General features: G+C 51.3%; 2 protein-coding genes and 1 long non-coding RNA gene across 6 annotated transcripts in view; 2 read left to right on the top strand and 1 right to left on the bottom strand.

Annotated features, from left to right (window-relative positions):
• Window positions 1-1,612: 1,612 nt before the first annotated feature.
• On the top strand, window positions 1,613-5,031 carry LOC112589316 (uncharacterized). 2 transcript variants are annotated; one of them, XR_003113451.1, is made up of 2 exons: window positions 1,613-1,674; window positions 4,756-5,031. It is a non-coding gene; the product is annotated as an uncharacterized LOC112589316 (long non-coding RNA). The 2 variants fall into 2 exon arrangements; XR_003113450.1 differs by lacking the exon at window positions 1,613-1,674 and adding an exon at window positions 1,696-2,218.
• A 2,848-nt stretch (window positions 5,032-7,879) lies between these two features.
• Window positions 7,880-18,991, top strand: part of Syn (synapsin) — a 39,845-nt gene continuing 28,733 nt past the window's right edge. Inside the window, exons 1-5 of the mRNA XM_025302055.1 lie at window positions 7,880-8,580; window positions 8,660-8,987; window positions 9,634-9,887; window positions 10,225-10,360; window positions 10,706-10,810. Of these exons, the coding sequence (XP_025157840.1) occupies window positions 8,387-8,580; window positions 8,660-8,987; window positions 9,634-9,887; window positions 10,225-10,360; window positions 10,706-10,810 (1,017 nt within the window). The 5' untranslated portion in view covers window positions 7,880-8,386. The remainder of the gene's footprint in view (window positions 8,581-8,659; window positions 8,988-9,633; window positions 9,888-10,224; window positions 10,361-10,705; window positions 10,811-18,991) is intronic.
• The window catches only part of Timp (Tissue inhibitor of metalloproteases), a 31,424-nt gene continuing 23,349 nt past the window's right edge, over window positions 10,917-18,991 (bottom strand). For all 3 annotated transcript variants that reach the window (XM_011144185.3, XM_025302056.1, XM_011144184.3), the window contains exons 2-5: window positions 14,018-14,144; window positions 13,597-13,679; window positions 13,295-13,525; window positions 10,917-12,808 (exon numbers count right to left, since the gene is read on the bottom strand). In XM_011144185.3, the coding sequence (XP_011142487.1) occupies window positions 12,587-12,808; window positions 13,295-13,525; window positions 13,597-13,679; window positions 14,018-14,144 (663 nt within the window). In that variant the 3' untranslated portion in view covers window positions 10,917-12,586. The remainder of the gene's footprint in view (window positions 12,809-13,294; window positions 13,526-13,596; window positions 13,680-14,017; window positions 14,145-18,991) is intronic.

The following is an 18,991-nucleotide window of genomic DNA, read 5'->3' as shown; positions in this document are numbered from 1 at the left end:
TGTATCCGAGGGGGGCCGGAGGCTCCAGCGATCAATCATACATCCAAGCGCATCGAGAGAGAGAGAGAGAGAGAGAGAGAGAGAGAGAGCCCGAGAGATCGGAGAAATGACCGGCGTACTTCGCCCGCTGCGGAGCAAGCACGACGGGAACAATGCGCGATCTTACTGGTCGTGGGAGCACCGACCGTGACATCAGTCGTAATTTTATCGCGCGCGAATAATTCCGCCGATCGGACATGCCCGGGTAAGAACTGTCGCTTCGCTAACGGCCGACGTAGCGGTCCGCGCGGTGCGGTAAAGGGCGCGGCAGATTTACCGCGAGCTTCTCTCCGCGTATCCGCGCCGCTTCTTATCGCGAGCGCATTATCCGCCGCCAGACGAGAAGTCTGACAGCGCCCGGCTTCTTGCCCCGCTCTTCCTCGTCCTCGAAAGGGGCATTCGAGAGGGAAGTTGGTCGTATCGATTGAAGTTTCCTTAAAACGCGCTGCTATGACCCGCTGCTAGGCGTCTTTGAATGCAAAGTATGCACGTTATATGCGGCGCATCCTCCCCGCATCCGTCTCTCCGCGCGGGGAGAGGGGGCTCGTCAAACATTGATGAGAATTTTACATTCTCGACGACGACGACGACGTCGCCTTCATCGCCCCAAATATAGATGTATTATCGACGAAGTTTCACCCGCAGCCGTGAGTTCGAATAACACGGTGCGGCCAAGTATTCCGGCTGCGTTCTACATTTGCGATCGCGTTATCCGGCGGATGACGGTTATACGAAAGAGACGAATATGGATCCCGGGGAGTATCCGCGGGATGTCCCGCGGGATCCTCGAACATTCTTCACTTGCGTCCGGGAGAACTCGGCTTCCCCTCGGCAGGATGTTACCGAATCGAGCGGCGGGTAACGTCGCCGGCATTTTTCAAAGGCGAGATCTCGTGAGATATAAAAACGTGTACTTTGTCGACAACAACTGGCCGCGCTGGACATCTCGTCGATGTCGAGACCCACGTTTCTAATAACGCCCGGACGAACATTCGATCTCGAGCACGCACATCTCCGCGTTCCCCCGGACGTGACTCACCCCCCGGAAAAGGAAACGTCGCGCTCGGCCCTTCGACATCGATTTCCCGCCTCTTCGCGCGCGCTTCCGATGAAAATTATCTCCGCCACCCTCTTCCCCCGTAACCGGCCGTCTCACCGCCCGCGAGGCAACGGCGGGAATGCCGGAATGTCGCGCGGACGTCATGCGGCCGTCGAAGGGGTGCGAAGGGGAGCGCATAGGAAGCATGTTTCATCGCCAGTCGGCAAGTAGGCGAACCGTATTTGACACGCACCGAACAATCTTACACGAATACCAACGGGCAGGCGACGAAGACGGGGGGAGGGGTGGTGTGGTTTGCTTTTTTACACCACCCCGTCGTCCCCCCCGTGTCCCCCTCTCACGCGAAGTTGTACGAGCCGCGACGGGGTGGAGGGGTGCTCGCGAACGCCCCCGTAAGCACTACTGCTGAAGGGGACGGGGGGGGTTAACGGCGGAGGGGGTCGGCGGAAGATAAGGGGTTGCGCAGGCGTCGACGTATCGACCGTAGTAGCCCTCCGGGCGACACCCTCGCGAGTCTCCGCTGAGCCTCACTGCTTCATCGGCAAACTAGTGGGTAGTACACGCACGCGACACAGGTAAGTGCTCACACTACACCCGAGCTAGAATAGTACACGCTGCCATTGTCGGGGACGGGATTTTCAGTTACACGCCGGCATCGATCTCGGCTCGGTGCAACTGGGCTTTCCCGAACCCTCTCTCTTCCGCGAACGTCCGCGAAGGTCCGCGAAACCTCACGTCAAGCCTCGCGTCGGCCGGCTCGCGAAAATCTCATCCCTCCGGCCCTCGTCGCGTCGGCTTCGACCCCGCGGAGTACGCCGAGTGACAGACTGGTGGCGCGCCGGCACCTTTCACGTGACGCTCGTCTTCGCCGAGCGGGGTAGTTTCGACGACGTAGTATCTCTCTCCCTTGCTCCCTCGGCGGGTAACTGCGCTCAGTACGCTCCGGATAGTCCCTCTTCTCATCGCGTATCACGTCCTTGTGCGCCGCGGAGATAACGAGCAAGCCGTCGGAACTGCACGTCGTAAACGCAGACGTAACGATCGAATCGGCTCGCGGTCATTGCTTATCGGGGAGAGGCGAAGGCTCCAGGTAACGTCTTCGCGGGCGAGATCGTCGAGGTAAGATACTGCTGACCGCTCGTGTTCAAACGATGGCCGAGCGCTCGGCTCGAGCGCGGACGGCCGTTGATAAGCGGGATCGTTACTCCCCGCTCGAGGTCCGAGGGTGTTGCGTTTTCGTGGGCAGCCGAGCGCGCTGCTTTTCGGGATTTACGTCCATTGCGCAAGATCCCGGTGTCTTGGGCGACCGGAGTACAATCAATGTTTAGTCATAAATAGTCGCGGGGACAGTCGAGAATGGGAGCTGGCAAGCTCGCGGGGCGACAATTTAAGCCGCCGCCGGGGACGCGATCCGCGAGGGAAGCCGGAATCCCGTCGGATAGAAGGGGGCTCGACGGAGGGCGCGTTTCGCGAAGCCGGCGTCTTCATTGATTTTCGTTTTTTCAGCGAATTTCACTTGACATACTCAGAGAGCCGAGCCGAGTGGCGCACGTCTCTTTCCCTTCCGCCGTGACGTTAATGAAAGCCGCTTTTTCTCGCCGAGTTGCAGTCATGGCCGCCGCGAGGTGGTGAATCCTGAACGATCTCAGCGTAAACGCGCGTTTCGCGAGCGACTCTTTCGTGCGCGACGCTGCTGCGTTCTTTCGCGCGCTTAATGCGTTTTCTTGTCACGGCAGGGCACAAGCTCTTTCACCGGCCGCGTCGGAGCGCGCCCTAAATTCGTCGCCGCCGAGGAAAGTCCTCGAGAGCAGCCGCCGTCTTCCGTCGTCTTCCATGTCGCGCACTCGCCACGCCGTGAAATCTCGAATTTTTCAGACGTCTCAACTGCGCGAGAGACTACATTTCTCCGTGTATTGCGCAAGTTCTTGTAACGCCGCTCGCGAGTCGCGACCCGAGCAGGATGTCTGATCGATGACCGGAAGCGGAAGATCGGGAGATACAACGTGAGAATTTCATTCCCACTTAATAGCAAGATTCTAAAATCCCCCCAGTTAGACGGGGGGGGGGGGGCAGGATTAAAACAGGACGTAGAACACGGCGATCCTCTGGAAGACGCTTAATCCTTGTAATTGCGCCAATTGGAGCTCGTCGTAGCTCGGTGTAATATGCGCACATCCCGTGGCAGCCGAGATCAATTGCGGTGAGATTAATTGCAACTATGTGACGATTTTGCGCGCTCGCATTTAATCGAGGAAGCAGGATTCCCCTTGTCACTTTCTCTCGATTTGACACTTGATACCCATCGCGTGGAGCGGACACGTCGCGTCGTTCTCGCTCGGCTCTCGCCAATTGAGCAGCGAAGTTTCCTCGCCCGAGCAACGCGCACCGGGGAAGTTAGGCGTCGGAGATTGCTACACGCGAAGTTCGCCCGTTTCCGCGAAGCGTCGCGCTATTATCGGGGAGAACGTTGCAAGAAACAAATATGAGCGCAGCCCGAACGTATCATTGCTTCCTCGACGCCTCTTCTCCCGCCGCGTGAGCATAGAATTACCCCGCGAGCTCTCTTCCAGGGAAGGCACTACGGCGCTCCGCCAGCCGATAGGATCGGGACGGACAGGCCGTGGAAGTAACGTTTTCATGCCGCGCGTATGTTCCGGGAATACGTAAATGCCGGCGAGGCGGCGCGCGCGCGATGCCGCGAAGCATTTGAGAAATTCCAACCGAGCGAAATCGCGACCCGAGTATCGATTTTCGCGAGCGTTATGCAGAACGAGAGAGTCGTTGGCCGCACCGGTTACATCCGGTAATTTTTATTCCCCGATGTGCGATACGTGACTGCTCCCTCGAAGCGCTCCTCTTTATTCGAGTTTAGTATCGGGAGAGCTCGAAACTTTTCGCCGGCCGGGGCGGGGGCGGGGGGGGGGCACTTGGGACTTGAAAGAAAAACTTTATCAACGACACGCCTGCTCCGCCGTTGATTCCTATCGTCACTATTTCGACTCTCTCGTCTCGCTCTGGAATATAATTAAATAACCCCGCGCGCACGCCGAGTTCCGCGTATTACGCGTCGAAAGGTTAGACCTTATCGAGTTTTTGACGTTGCTTTTATTAGCGTAATAATGCGCGCAGGTCTGTGCACAAAGCACGGCGTAAAGAAGGTCAGAGAAACGCGGAGCCAGTTTTACGGTCTTACCTTGCTCTTTCCGATACGGTGGAGGACCCAATTACGAAGAGATGTCCCACAATAAAAGTGTGTCGTTCCACGGCCGTTTCATTTAAGTCACTCGAAGTGGAAGGGAAAGCTCTCCTCGAATTAGATCCGTAAAGTGTACGAATGCCGCCGACGAGTGTGTTCTCGCGCGCTTTAGTTATTATTTTACAGGTGACTCGAATATCTCGGTGAATCAAATGAACCGTAATTCTAATAGAGAGACCGACCGGTGAATCGATCCGACAGTGTATCGCCTCAAATGCGTAGAAATTAAATCTCGCTAATTCCATACCGACGATATTATCGTGTATTACGGCTAATCCGTACAATTATTCGAGTATTCGCAATTTCATTTCGAAACGACCGCCGATCACGAATCACGGATCGCAGTTCCCGCGCTGAAAGTCGCGCTTGCCAATCGCCCTCTGCCCTTTACTTGTTGCAGATTTCAACTTGGATTGTTTATTTTCTCCTTCCTCACCTCCTCTTATTTCATCCTTTCCTTTTTCGGGTTACCTTACGTTGAAGTTTATCCCACGACGCATTGAGCAGAGAGAAAAAGAGAGAAAGACAGAGAGAGAGAGAGAGAGAGAGAGAGAGAGAGAGAGAGAGAAAAAGAGTCCGCCCATCGGAACATCGGGGATCCATCGAGCCGATCTATCGACCTGCAACGACCTGTGCTCGGCTTCCTCGGCCCGTCGCGACGTCAGGGAACCAGAGCGGATTATCCAGCGGGTCGCTTAACAGCCCGAGCGACGAAACCGCGCGCCGTTTCATCGCGACTGCGAGACCAGTGTAACCATCAAGATTACCGGCCGCGGCGGTTGCGCCAAATACTGTGGTACAGCTCCATCACCCGGCAACATTTCATTCTCCAGTTTTCGTCAATCCTTCACCTCCAATGTCAACTACCTGAAACGGAGGTGAGTCACCGCCGCCGTCGCCGTCGCCGTCTCCACCGCCGCCGCCGTCGCCGCCGCCGCCGCCGCCGCCGCCGCCGCCACCGCCGCGTCCACGCTCCAAGCTTGGCATTTAACTTCGTATCGATTCATTCCGCCAATTTGTAACTTATGGTTTTTGTAATTATAGCGCGGGTAATTGCTGCAGAGCAGCGCTCGAGCAGTTACGCTTACATATCCCGTTAGTACGTTGAGAATTTCAAATTACTGAGATATTTAATTAAACGCTATTCCCGCGACTGTCGATCGATCTGCTAATGCCAGCCGGGATCTGGTATCTGCATGCAGCGGGTCATAAGTAGTGCGACGTGAGAGGCTTCTCACCGATTTGTAGAAAGCTTCTCGATCGCAAACAATAGACAGGGAACTTGCGGCGTTATGCGATTCTGCGAGAAAATGTGCGGGCTAAATACTAGGTCGGTCGGAAAGTTAATTTCGGTCTTTGAGTCGAGCTTGCTTTCAGAGTCCGAGTGGGAACGCATTATTCGTCAGCCGAGTAAATCATCGTCGTCGTCGTCGTCGTCGTTTGCGACGCTTCGCCGTCGACGATCTCGCCGCGGAACATTAACGCGGCATCGTCGCCCGTCCGACGTTGTCTATCGAGAATCGAATCGGACCTTCCCGTCGACCTGGTATACATAATTTACGCAGCGCAGTTTTATTTCGTCGTCGTCTCATCAGAGAGCCAGAGAGTACGAGAGAGGTGACACGCAATTGCGAGCAGCGCAATTTAAACCCCCATCGTATTATCCGCGCCTTAATGGGCTTTCAGCGCAATTGCCAATAGCATTCACATGCCGTTACCGGAATCGGGACGGGATCCTCTAATCCGTGTAATTAAAATCGGGCATGGAAACGGTCCGGGCGAAACACCCGCGCTATCTCTCGCAGTGGATTCGTTGTTGAAAGGCACACCTGATGAAAGTCCGCGTATCGCATCACCGGAGGCAGACTGAGTCCTTTTATGAGCGGCGCTCATGCTGAGTAAATTTACGCACACGAGCGCGCACATGATGACGATCGGTCGTTAAAACATTAAACGTGCGCTCGGTATCTCGATGCTCCACCACGAGCTCTCTCGCCGGCTCTCACGACGTGCGCGCGTCCGTGAAAGGAAAATAGATTCCTCTGTCCAATTAGCCGGACACGCGCGCCCTACCTGAGTCGCGCTCGGTAAACAACATATCAAAGTTACAGTGTTAGAAATTGGGATAGTCACTGAAACTCGAGACGCGCCGCCCTGGGGAACCTGATGAAGTCATGGCAACGCGAGCTGCGGGAAATTGAGGGAAAGAGAACAATACGATGCAGCGTGATCTCGGTGAAGAAAACATCTCGTTGACGCGTGACTCTTGACATTGATACGATCTCGCTTCGTTAAACTCGTCTTCGAATCACTGCTCCGTTTCGATCTCCGATTGGAAAACGAGTCGAAACGTGTATGGTCTCTCTTCGCCCGACTAGAAATTTTGATCAGGTTCGCCTAAATACTGATAAGGTGATCTAATAGGGTGAATGAAAGGTAATCCTAAGTAAGTCAGTCCTTGTAATATCCTAACGACAAATGAATAAGGAAGACCTTTATAAGGTTATAATGTTTGGGTCCACACTAGGACCTTAATGTACCAACCTAGTGTATGATATAATACGGTTCAGTTAATCGGCTCCTTGTCGGGATCTTATTCATTGTACCTAATATGATTTGTATTATCAATATACTCAACAAAACAATTTTTGAGTGTCATTTCCAAATATAAAGATGTTCGCATTGAAAAAACACTTCGGATCACTTGAATATATTTGTAAAATGCTATAGAAACTATCCTTTTTTTAGCAGTCAATAAATAGTTGTAAAATTAACGTGACATGCAACTTTTCTCTTTAACACTACTTTATGTCTTGTCACCTTCTGTTACTTTATGATCTTATGATATTCATTTTATGTTTTCCGAAACATTTTACAAGTATGCGATCAAGCAATCTGAAATATTATTTCATGCAAATTGTATCTTTTTATTTGAAAATGACATGAAAGCATTTTCAGCGCGTCATTTCATATTTCTAATGTCATCATCCAATATAGTCGTGGCGAGTAATCAGGAGCCATAATTTGAAAAAGGAAACGTAATACGGATTCCATAGGGTAATTCAATAAGGATCTGACTATGAATCCTTACTAAATGAATCCTGATGTCCACGTTGCGTTACATGACTTACTAAGATCCGATGGTATTACCTTATTGGGATAATGTCCAAATGGGATAAATTTCTAGTCGGGCGACGCTTCGCACGAGGATGAGAAAAAGTTCACATTAAGCAACGGTCGAGTACAAGAGTCTACGTCGATAAATCGATGAGAACTGATATTGATATGAATAAAATGATAAAACAGTATGAATGCAAAGGGGACGACGGTAATCCTCGGTAGGCTGTTATCTTTAAAAATACCGTTAATCGATCGCGCGGAGGTGAAGGGGATATCAGTCCGAGTATCCGGGGCGAGGAAATGTGGCGCGTCCGAGAGGCGTGTTGGGAAAACGGTGCTTACCTGAATGTAAGGCGTCGCGCTAAAATACCAACGGCGAGTCCGAGCACGCAGGTATTTCAATGTTCTTATTGATAGTAGTCCCCGAGCCTTTCGTGTTGGACAAGTGTGGATGTGTGCATGCGCGGCTCGTTAAAAATACCGCTTCCAGCATTGCCCCAAATGCAACCTCGACGCGATATCAAACCATCGCGCTAATGTCGCTTTACACACGGTAACGTTAACACAACGTCGCCGTCTCCCGCCGTCTCCGCTCTCTCCCCCGCCGTCCGCTCCAGCGATATCGCGTCTTTCATCTTCCGCTTTTACTTTTGACGAGTAACCGCACGGATCCGCGCTAATGTGCGCGCACATGTACTTGCGCGAAAGAGTCGATGACGTAAATGCGCAACGACGACGCGGCTTCGTGTGGATATCTCGCATTGTTCGCGCCTCGGCGCGCGTTTCGCCGAGCGCGAGACCAGCGCGGCGGGGACTTCCAGCTTATAGAGATGGAAAAGTAAAAAAAAAAAATAAAAGAGAGGAACGGAAAGAGAACCCAGGGAAGCAGAAAAAAGTGTCCGCGCACACGAATGTATCGTTATCGGGAAGCCGAAGCTTTCGGATCCTCCCGTGGTCGTCTATTCCGCGGAACGGAAATAGACAAGCCGCGGCGCTCGTCGCACGCATGTTCGCGACCGCCGGTCTCACCGCCGACGTCATCTCCATGCCTCGCTCCATCAGCATCACCACTGGCTGCGATCGATGTGTGCATTAAAAGCAGTCGGTAATACGACAGCGTCCATGCGCGGGTCCTGCCGACCAAATTGCCACTGTCACGACGACCACCATAGCTTGTCTTCCAGGTTCTCATCAGGGGACCTGAGCTCAGAGCTCGACGATGAACCCAACGCGGATCCTGGGCTGGCCACCGTGGGTCGGCAGGACTCGTCCCAGCCGTATCAGGCGGTGCCGGAGCGACCCCTGCAGTCTCAACCGGGCCCGATACCTCCGCCGTCCCAGCCGCCGATTCCAGGCGCGCCGCCTCCAGGACCGCCGCAGCCCATCGGCGGCGACCTCAGCCTCAACCTGAGGCCCGGCTCGAGAACCACCAGCGCGCCGTCCTCGCCGGCCAAGACCCGGGAAAGTTTGCTCCAGCGGGTGCAGAGTTTGACCGGCGCCGCTCGCGACCAGGCAAGTTCCACTCTCTCTCTCTCTCTCTCTCTCTCTCTCTCTATCTCTCTCTTTTGCATTCGCACTGTGTATGTGTGCGACCTATAGCGTATAGCCCTAGTCGGACGGAAATGAGCTCTGTCATTCAAGCCGAGAACGAGAAGCGACGATGCCATCGCCGGTGCAACTATAATCGCACAAGTGAATTATTAATCGATATAGGCTTCAGGCTACCTCCATTGCTTGCGACTTTAGTCCGCGGATTTTTCCTTTCAACACTTCTGATTGTTGTTTTGAAGAAGTCACATTTCAAGAAATTTATTCTTTGTTAGAGATCTGCCGAGGAACAAAGAGAAGATGTACTCGTTCATTAATTTAATTAATACCGCGATGGTACACCGAGAAGCAACGACTCTAATTACGCGCGTCAGAAACGTAAAGTCGTCTTCTGGGAGCTGGATTGCCTTCCCTCCTGTCTAATTTCGGAAAATTTCGAGTCGTTAAACCCGCCCCTCTCGATACGCAGCCTTCTATCTCGAGACTGAACTGCTTGACCGTGGATCGATACGTGATCTTCCGTGTTTACTCGTGTTTATTACGGTTGCACGGTTACAAATAACGAGAGAGAACCGAGTCGCAGAGGTCTGACAGTTAAAATGACATGTAGGGTGCTTCTATTCTGGGAGCGGCGGTGTCTGGCGCGACCAGAGGCCCGTCGTACAGCAAAGACCGATGCTTCACTCTGCTGGTGATCGACGACCAGAACACCGACTGGAGCAAGTACTTCCGTGGGCGTAGACTGCACGGCGATTATGAGATCCGCGTCGAGCAGGCGGAATTTCGAGAGTTGTCTCTCACGGCCAGCGAGGCGGGCACCGTGGTGTCCATGGCTGTCTATCGTAACGGGACCAAAGTCATCCGGTGAGATAGTCGCTCGTGTCAATAATAGAGAGGAACGGGAGAGCGTGCATTTTTATCCGCGCAGCTCCCGCGAGCGCTTTCCAATATCTCAGGTCAGGTCGCGCAGTCGCGTTCACACAGCTCCGTTCTATTTTTCACATTTATTCCGCGCGCAAATGTTGCGGGCGACATATCGGAGAGGCAAAATTTTATCCACCTCTTGGGAATGTGTCGTTGCCGTTGTCGATACAATTACAATTAAACAGCACGCCCGGGATGAAGTAGTTTATTCGAAACGTTGCCGAAATGCCGAGTTGCGAGTGCACAACGCCTGTACACAACTGTCGTCTGTTGTTAGATCCTTCAAGCCTGACTTCGTATTGATACGCCAGAACCTGCGGGACGCCGGCGAAGATTACAAGAATCTTCTTCTCGGTCTGATGTACGGCGGTGTGCCCAGCGTTAACAATCTCACCGCGATTTACAACTTTCAGGTAATGCATCAACCATCATCCATCCCTCCGTGACGAATCGAGCCCGAGCAACCGCCGTTGAGTACAAATGCGGAGAATGAAATTCGATCGAACGACCGCAATGGCGCGTGATTCGTTTGATGATCCAGTCACGTAAAGAAATTCGCGAGATATTTGAGATCCGTATTTGAGGTGCGACGATTATTATTTGAGCAGAATGTGATCGGCTGATAGATATTCAATCGCACATACCGCGCACAATTCCCGCATCGGGATAGCTCCCATCGATTTTATTACATATGCGCCCGTCGCACGCGGCGCGATCGGAACCCTCCGATAATTACTGTGTGCTCTATGAAATTATAGGACAAACCTTGGGTATTTGCGCACCTGCTGGGGCTGCAACGTCGCCTGGGTAAGGACAACTTTCCCCTCATCGAGCAGAGTTATTACCCCAATCATCGCGAAATGGTGAGTGCAATCTATCGACAAATATTTACTGGACGCCATTATTTTCTCGCATTTTTTCAATAAAGCGGCGGCGCCCGTCGTCGGGGAAACGAACATTAACTCCACATTGTGTACGAGAGAGGACGACTGTTTCCGTTTATTTTCATTCTACATGTCGCGCGTACTTGCGAAATGCATTGCCGCGTACAAAGAACTAGACTAACGCATAGCTACAAAATTCGTAGTCTTTCGATCGGAAATACAAGCGAGTTTCCCGCTGCAGTAACACGGTGTTTTCGTGTCTCGTGCCGAATTTCGATCACTCCGGGCACTTTGAGTTTCACGAAAAACTGCCGACGGACGCAATAACGACGCGATGAAAACGCCGTCGAGCGATGCACTTGTGATCGCGCAGTATCGTAAACTTATAAAGGAAACCGCCGCTTTGTTCGTAGAATCGCAAGCTCGAGTATTCTCCGTGAAGCCTCCGTGAAGCTTAGTTTAGTTGTACAGACTGCATGAATAATAATCTGCGTAAATAACAAACGTGCTCTCGAAGAGGTACCATCTAGTTTAACCTAAGAACGCGCACGGGACGTCGCGAGACATAAAGTACGCATCTCGATGACGTCCGAGACTACAACGAAACGACAGTTGGAATAATTTATAGATGCACAATTTACACTGACAGCATAATATATACTATATAATATATACAACTCTCGCGAAGAGAGAGAGAGAGAGAGAGAGTAGCCGTGAGAGATTCGGGAAACCTGTGCACATTTCAACGATAAAACGCACGTAGGGCGCAACTCTCCGCACGTTGCGAAATGCTTAGCGCTAAGAACTTACCCCCCCCCCTCCTCCCGCTAATAATAATCAATGATTAATTAAAGATCGGTTTCAACAACGTCGCTCAGAGTTTAATCGTATAATGAACTGAACCACCCTTCCTTTGCACATAGCAGAGCCTGATAGTCGGTTGCTAAATCGATGAAAATGCGGGACAGGGATTAGCCGGCGTTGTCGCCACCGAACTCGAGTTGCGAATAATTTAACACGCGATATACATAATTCCATATCTTAACAATTACAATACTACACCGCGCGCTACAATCCTCGACGCGCGCGCGAGCGTTTTCGCCGCTCGCTTGTCGAAGTCTAAATACAAATTAGCACGAAAATTCATACCCTACCGTCATCGATCGTTACGTACGTAACACTGCGCCTCCCGGAAAGAGAATGTCAGAAATTTTTATCAGAGCAGATGGAGAGGAGCAGTTTGTCGCTTGGGAAATTCAAGAGGCCGGCTATTTTCGCTCGGGGATAAATGTCGTGTTAAATGAGGGAGAGAGAGAGAGAGAGAGAGAGAGAGAGGCGCTATTGAGAGCGCCGCGATAAGGGAGAGATCCGCGAAATATTTTGTTCGTCGGGGCGATGAGAAGAAGGACGTAAGGAACGGAGAAACGCAAGGATCGAAGAGTCACGTCGCCTTATACGCGCGCTCGATGACCCATTAACAAGCTATTGTGTCGCTCGGCCCCGTGCGATAGAAGCTGCGCTCAGACGCAGCTCCGTCGTTTTCGGCGCTGCAGATAGAGTTCGTTCCATTAAACTGTCACTGTACACCACTCACCGGCTCTCGGCGACTCAATTATCGCCGCGGCGAGCGTTCGATCAAGCCGATTGACAGGCACGCCGCGTAGTTCCGCGGCCGATAAGACAGCCGGGGGGTCGTCTCTGTCTCACCGGCGCGGCGCAGCGCGGCGACGAGCGCCGGAGAATGTCGGAGCAGAGTTAACAATCCCGCGACCTCTGCTGCTCGCGCAGATGCTGGTGCTTCTTGATGCAATTTTTGTAAGGGACCGAGGGTACCCAGGAGCAGCCGCGGATCGTCACCATGCACACTCCGTATTTTTCTTGGCAATCCTGGGGGCCTGGTGTGCTCTCCCAGAGGCAACGCTTGCCACCGCTGGACTCCAGCACGATTCCCTTGCGTCTCCACTGTGTATACATGATCTGCGATACAAAAACCAGGCCATTTTTCTCGCCGTCACGTCTTTTATCTCGCTAGCCCCCTCGCCCCCTCCCCCCTCCCCCCGATCTCCTCGCGGTTTTCTCGCAGTCGCGTAAACTCTCGCGTCTCGCAAAAGTCTCCCGTGATTGATCGAGCGCGCAGAGTGCGACTCTTTCTTCCCGCTCGCTCGCGCGCGAGTAGCGCGACGAGCGCCCGTGCGCGTATTTTTAGGACACTTTTTGGAAGCGTTCTCCAGCGGTATAAAAGCGGTAGCCGGATTTACAACGGTGGCTGCTGATTTATCGCCCCGGCTTCACCCTCGCCCTCGCATATCGAGCCCTGCGTTGGCTCTCACGCTCGGTCGGAGAAATATTTAATCTCGTAGGACTCGCGCGCGCGGTCTGATTTAGTATACGCACGACGGCCGAGATTCGCCTGTCCTGTCGTCTGTGAAATCGAAGCCCGTCTTTCCCGAAGCGAACACTTACGTCGCACACGCAACCCTGCTGATAGAGATGCCTCAGTCCTTTGCGTTGCTTATTGGTCGTGTCGGCCCACCTTATCATGAGGCCGCAGGACGAGACGGACGCCTTGCCGTTGTTGATCCTCCCGCCGAGGACGTAGGTCTCGCCGACTTTCAGTGTCACGCCGCACATCGAATCCGAGGACGAAGTCCATAAAAGGTTCTGCATCAGAACCGCGTCGGCCTTTGGGTACGACTGTGGGAGAAAAGAAGGCGTGCGCGCGGTTAAGCCTAGATTACATTTCGCGATGGGCGCACAATACGCACCTTGAAGACCCTGTTTATCTTGACCTCGTATGCGATCTCGTACATGCTCATAGCGAGAACATTCTTCACCTTCACCACGGCGACTGCGACAGACAAAAGACTGCCGTTAACCGTGGCCGCGCTGTCGGCGCTTCTTACGAAAGCCGGGGAGCGAGCCCCGTCGTTACTCAACGCACGTATTTTACGGGAAGCACGGTGACCTATTACGTTCCTACGGGGCCGATATCTGTAATCTCCTCGTCGTGACAGTTTACGATTATTGCCTCCGGGTGTATCCCGCGTCCCGATACGCCCTGGGATCTTTTTGTCCGAGTGTTAGCGAGTAATCGAATAAAGCGAGATACGAGCTTCCGGCTCAATTTCCAAATACGAAATAGGACCGCACGGATCGTAAAAGAGAAATTGCAGTTTGTCGCCTTACCGAAGTCCGAGTTGCAAAACTGCGTCTGAGGGTGAGACGGTGCGCAGCTGCACGCTGCGACCCTCTGCACCGGTGCCAACAGCACGGTCAGCAGCAGGAAATGCGTCCACAGGAGTAACCGCCTCATCTGCGAAGAGAGAGAAAAATTGGAGATGCATCGTTCCGCCGCGAGTAGACGATCACGCCGACGATCGTTGATCGCCGATGATCGCGACGAACGTGCGTTGTCCGTCATCGGCCTGTTTCTATCGCGCGCGACAGATCAGGTTGTGTTCCGTTGCGCGTTTAAATTGGCAGCAAGGCGAAGGGAAATTTAATCGCCGTGAGATAAAAGGTGCAACGAGACGCAACAAACTGCCGCGCACGCGGAAAATCCGTTACGATCCGCGAAATCCGGTTACGGGCTTGCGAGTCGTCCGAAGTGACTCGTATTCCTACTTGCCGCGAGTACTACACACATCGGCGAGTAATCTTTGCTGTTTGGCGTAAAAATGTCAAGACGGGTTCCGAGGTCTAATTTGTGGTGATTTCGAGCGAATAGGCGGTTGCTGGAAACATCCGGTCGCGGTCGTTTCATCGCGAATGTCCGGCATGTGTGATGTTTGCTTGTCGTTGACTGTTTGCAGCTGATAATGTTTAATAACACGTCGGAAATACGCACATTCTGTGTGTGGTTATTTGCTTTCCTCGGCAAACGCGGGACGCATCTTACGCAGCAACAAAAATGTTATTTTATTCGCGCGCGTGTCGAGAGCTAGCGCTAGCGTTAATTAGCGCGCTGATTGAAAATCGCTCTTTTACATTCGCAGAAGCGCCGCCGCCGGCCCGCGTCGCTCGCGCGGAATTCGGCAATTAATCGATTCATAAACGTTTACGTTGCATTTCTGTGTAGATTTCATAGCTTCCCCCTTTCCTGTGTGAAAATTGATTACCACCCACGGCGCGACGCGGCGCGCAATTTCCCGATGTTTCAGCAAATAATATCGTCGGGAAATACAACTAAGTAACTAATTGGACGTGATATTTTTTCTTGTTATCGAATGTGCGATATTTGGTCGCGATGTTTGTTGTCGCACAAATAAATGAACATCGCCGTGAGCGACAGCAAATTGTTTCGCTAACGTACGACGCGATGTTTGCATGTGATGTGTCAACGTAATAAACCAATTCGCCGCGAGTAGCAGGTGCGCTTAAAAGGAAAAAAGGAAAAGAAAAATGGGGAAATATATCTGGCACTGATATTGAATATCGCCAGTGTTACGTCGCGCTTGACGTTTACCAAAGTCCGATATTCTCCGATATTTATACAGCATATGCGTAAAATAACACACGGAGTCTCCTCCGCTGAAGGATGAAAAGCTCACTAAGGAAGCGCGCTAATCCGACCTAGTTTATCGTCGCCAGCTGAACGCTGATCTAAACATAGCGGCAAAACGGTAAGCAAAGTCGAGCGCGATCTAGAAACACTTTGCGCGGCCGAAAATGTCTCATTGACGCGCTAAGCGGCGTCGCGATGACCGTGCGAACGTACAGTCGAGCATCTCAACTACGAGCGCTGTCGTGCCGGAGACGATGATGTCGAAAAGTCGAAGAGTGTCTGAGTGAAATTAATGAGAATCCAGTCGCATTGGATCCCCTTCTATTAATCATAAATCAGCGTATCGCATTGAGACATTTCTCCAAGCCGACATTTTCCGATATTCCGTGCACGATAAAGTGTCTGGTTTCGCGCATAACGTAGCGGATACGAGTCGATGGGATAAAAATATGAGCACGCGTCTTGTCAGCTCGTCCGATCTATATATTATCGAGAGAGAGAGAGAGAGAGATGTTCGCCCGTGGAAGATGGAATCTCCCGTGGAACAACATACCTCTACGGGATGAAAAATATTCGTTAAATTGTGTCACCTTTTCGGTCATAATATTTTCCTGATACAAGAACGCGAAAATCGATGAAAGCAGCAAAACTTGTACATTTTTAAATTTCCTACAAGAATCCGGGATACCTCCTCGCTCATTATATTCTTTTGATATGAAAACGCGAAATTGGGACAATCTCGGAGAATTCTAGAATCTTTTCTAGAAGAATCTAAAATTCTAAATTTCCCGTCAGAAACTAGGAATATCTCATCTGTTATCATGTTCTCCTAATACGAAATCGAGGAAATTCAAAATTCCACAAATTTCTTCGATCTCGTGTTTTGGTATTAGGAGAACATGAATAACTGAAGAGGTATTCCTAATTTCCGGCAGGAAATTTAGAATTCTAGAATATTCTGGAACATTCAAGAATCTTTCAAAAATCTTGAATTTACTAGAAGATTCCAGAATGTTCTAGAAAATTCCAGACTTTTAGGTCGTCCTTCTCGACCACGTGCTCCTCGTTCTCGACCGTGTAATTGTCGTGCAGAATTTTAGAATCCTCTAGGACATTCTACAATCTTCTAGAAAATTCTGAAATTTTCTAAAAACTTCGAGAATATTTTAGCAAATTTTAAGTTTTAGACAATTCGAGAATGTTCTAGAAGATTCTACAGTTCCAAATGTCCCGTCAGAAATTAGGAACACCTCTTCGGTTATTAGGTTCCATGAAAACACAAAATCGGGGAAATCTGAATTTTTTAATTTTTAATTAAAATTTATATCAGATATTCGAAATAACTTTTCGCTCATTATATTCCTCCTGATACAAAGTGTAAAAATCGAGAAAATGGAAAATTTAAATTTCCCCCCAGTAATCCGGGATGCCTCCTCCAATAATTATTCTCCTGATACAAAGTGTAAAAATTTAGAAAAAGAAAAATGAAATTTTTCGTAGATTCGTAGACAGGAGAATATAATGACCGAAGAAATGGCATGATATAATTCCGAATACCTCTTCGCTCATTATATTCTCCCGATAATAAAATGTGAAATTTTTTAAAAATGGAGAATTCATATTTCGAGACACGGGGATATATCGCTTTATCACCGATACGTATTCCACTCCTTCCTTTCTCTCTCTCTCTCTCTCTCTCTCTCTCTCTCGCGCTTGCTCGCTCGCTCGAACGAATTACGTTCATGGTGTCTCGATGTTTTCTCGCGACGACCTGATTTGCATGGAACCTTTATGCCCTTGTCGATCGTCTTTCTACGGAGCGAACCTCCGCGGGATCCGCCGCGATGTATCGTAAAGAGACAAGGGCGTAGTTATTGTTACGGTAGACGATCCCAGCCGTCTATAGGGATACCGGTATACTCGTGGCCATAACGATATATCATCGTTGAAATCCGCCAGCGCCGCCCTCGCTGCTTCGCCGAGCCGTAATGTAGAAATAATCGGCCGCGAAAGCCGTGTAAACCAACGTGGAAGAAAGATGTAGATAAATCCATGAGACTGCGGGGGATGATCCGCACTTATTACGCGGATATAGGAAAATAATAGTTATTCGTTAAGAGAAAATAAGCGGCCGATGTCGGTAATCGATATCGCGACACATTCGTTTCGCTCGTTATCTTGTCGAAGAGCTCGGTGTCCGTAATCAGGAGAAAATGGCTGTCGGTGCTTTCCATATTTAGCGCACGTGGATCCCCCCAACGATTCGCGACAGCCGATAATCATCATTTTGGCGTGCTTTTATACGAATTTATTTTCCCTCGACTCGCGCTCCATTACTTGCAAAAGCAGTGAGATACCAAGGTGGTTTGCCCGCAGGGAAATTTATCGATCGCGATTAAATAGCGGGGTTGCGATCGCGGTTTATCGATCGCGTTTAAATCACAGTCCGCGTATCGAGCGGAAGGGCATAAATATCAAATGAGGATAAAAACAGGGGGATTAGTCCCTTTATCGTCATTGTATCGCCAAATTGACTTAATCGCACGTTCTATCTATCGCGTGCTAAATAAATGGCGCCGTTTTTCAATTAACCGCTCGAAATCCGGCCGCTGAAACTCGCATACATTGTCCACACCGTGATACATCCAGTCGCGAGAGCAAACTGGTCGCGCCGCGCCGGCAGGAAAATAAAACGCGTCCTTCGCGCGGCAGCATTTGCATACGGTCATCGATAGTCTCGTTATAAATCGATTGCGGTTTAGGTTTCTATCTCGCGCGGAAGACAGACACGCGTACACGTTCTTCGAGAGCGAAGCAGAGTCGCACAAACACGCAGACAATGGCACGATAAGGTCGTGAAATTTATTGCTGTCACATCATCATCGTCCGAGGAGCGACCGAGAGGACGACAACACGCTCGAGTGACCAAGCTCTTTCGGACGAACAAACAATCGCGTTTCAGCGTGGAACACGAGAGAGAGAGAGAGAGAGAGAGAGAGAGAGAGAGAGAGCACGGACTGCGTAATATTCCATTAACGAGATGAAGCAAAGAAGCTTAAGTGAAAGCGGCGTGGACAATTATCTCCGCCGCGCGTACATGCAATACCTTTGTCATCCGCGCGCGGCACAGACACGCACACAGACAACAGCACGAGAATCATGCGCGAGGCTCATCCAAGCGGCGCTCCGGTAATCGAACGTACCGTTACAGACCGCACAGACAATCGAGATTCTACGGTGCTGACGAAAGGATTGATACGGGCAACCTTCGGTGCACGCGTCCACACCCAGGTATGAGTGTTCTCGCGACGACGTTCGCCGAATGCGCTTCATGCATCATCATGCAAAACGGATTGATTGAGGGGCTGATGTCACAGGCGGCGGCGGCGGCGGCGGCGGCGGCGGCCGCGATGCGCACTCGCATTACTTTTGTTTCCGTTTGCGAACAATAAAACAAGCTCTCGCGCGCGCGCGCGGCGAGAGGCCGAGAGAGCGCACGTCTGCCGGTGTTCCACGCCTCATGACGCATCGCGACTCCACGATGACACGGTGCCGTTCGTCACGCGCCTCGCGATTCACTTGGGTCCCTTAAAGCGTGGACACCGCCGCCGCCGCCGACGACGACGACGACGACGACGACGACGACGACGACGACG

The sequence above is a fragment of the Harpegnathos saltator genome, unplaced genomic scaffold, assembly GCF_003227715.2.
Source record: "Harpegnathos saltator strain DR-91 unplaced genomic scaffold, Hsal_v8.6 scaffold467, whole genome shotgun sequence".
Lineage (NCBI taxonomy): Eukaryota > Metazoa > Arthropoda > Insecta > Hymenoptera > Formicidae > Harpegnathos > Harpegnathos saltator.
The sequence above is the reverse complement of the archived record's forward strand: the minus strand, read 5'-3'. Positions and strand labels throughout refer to the sequence as shown.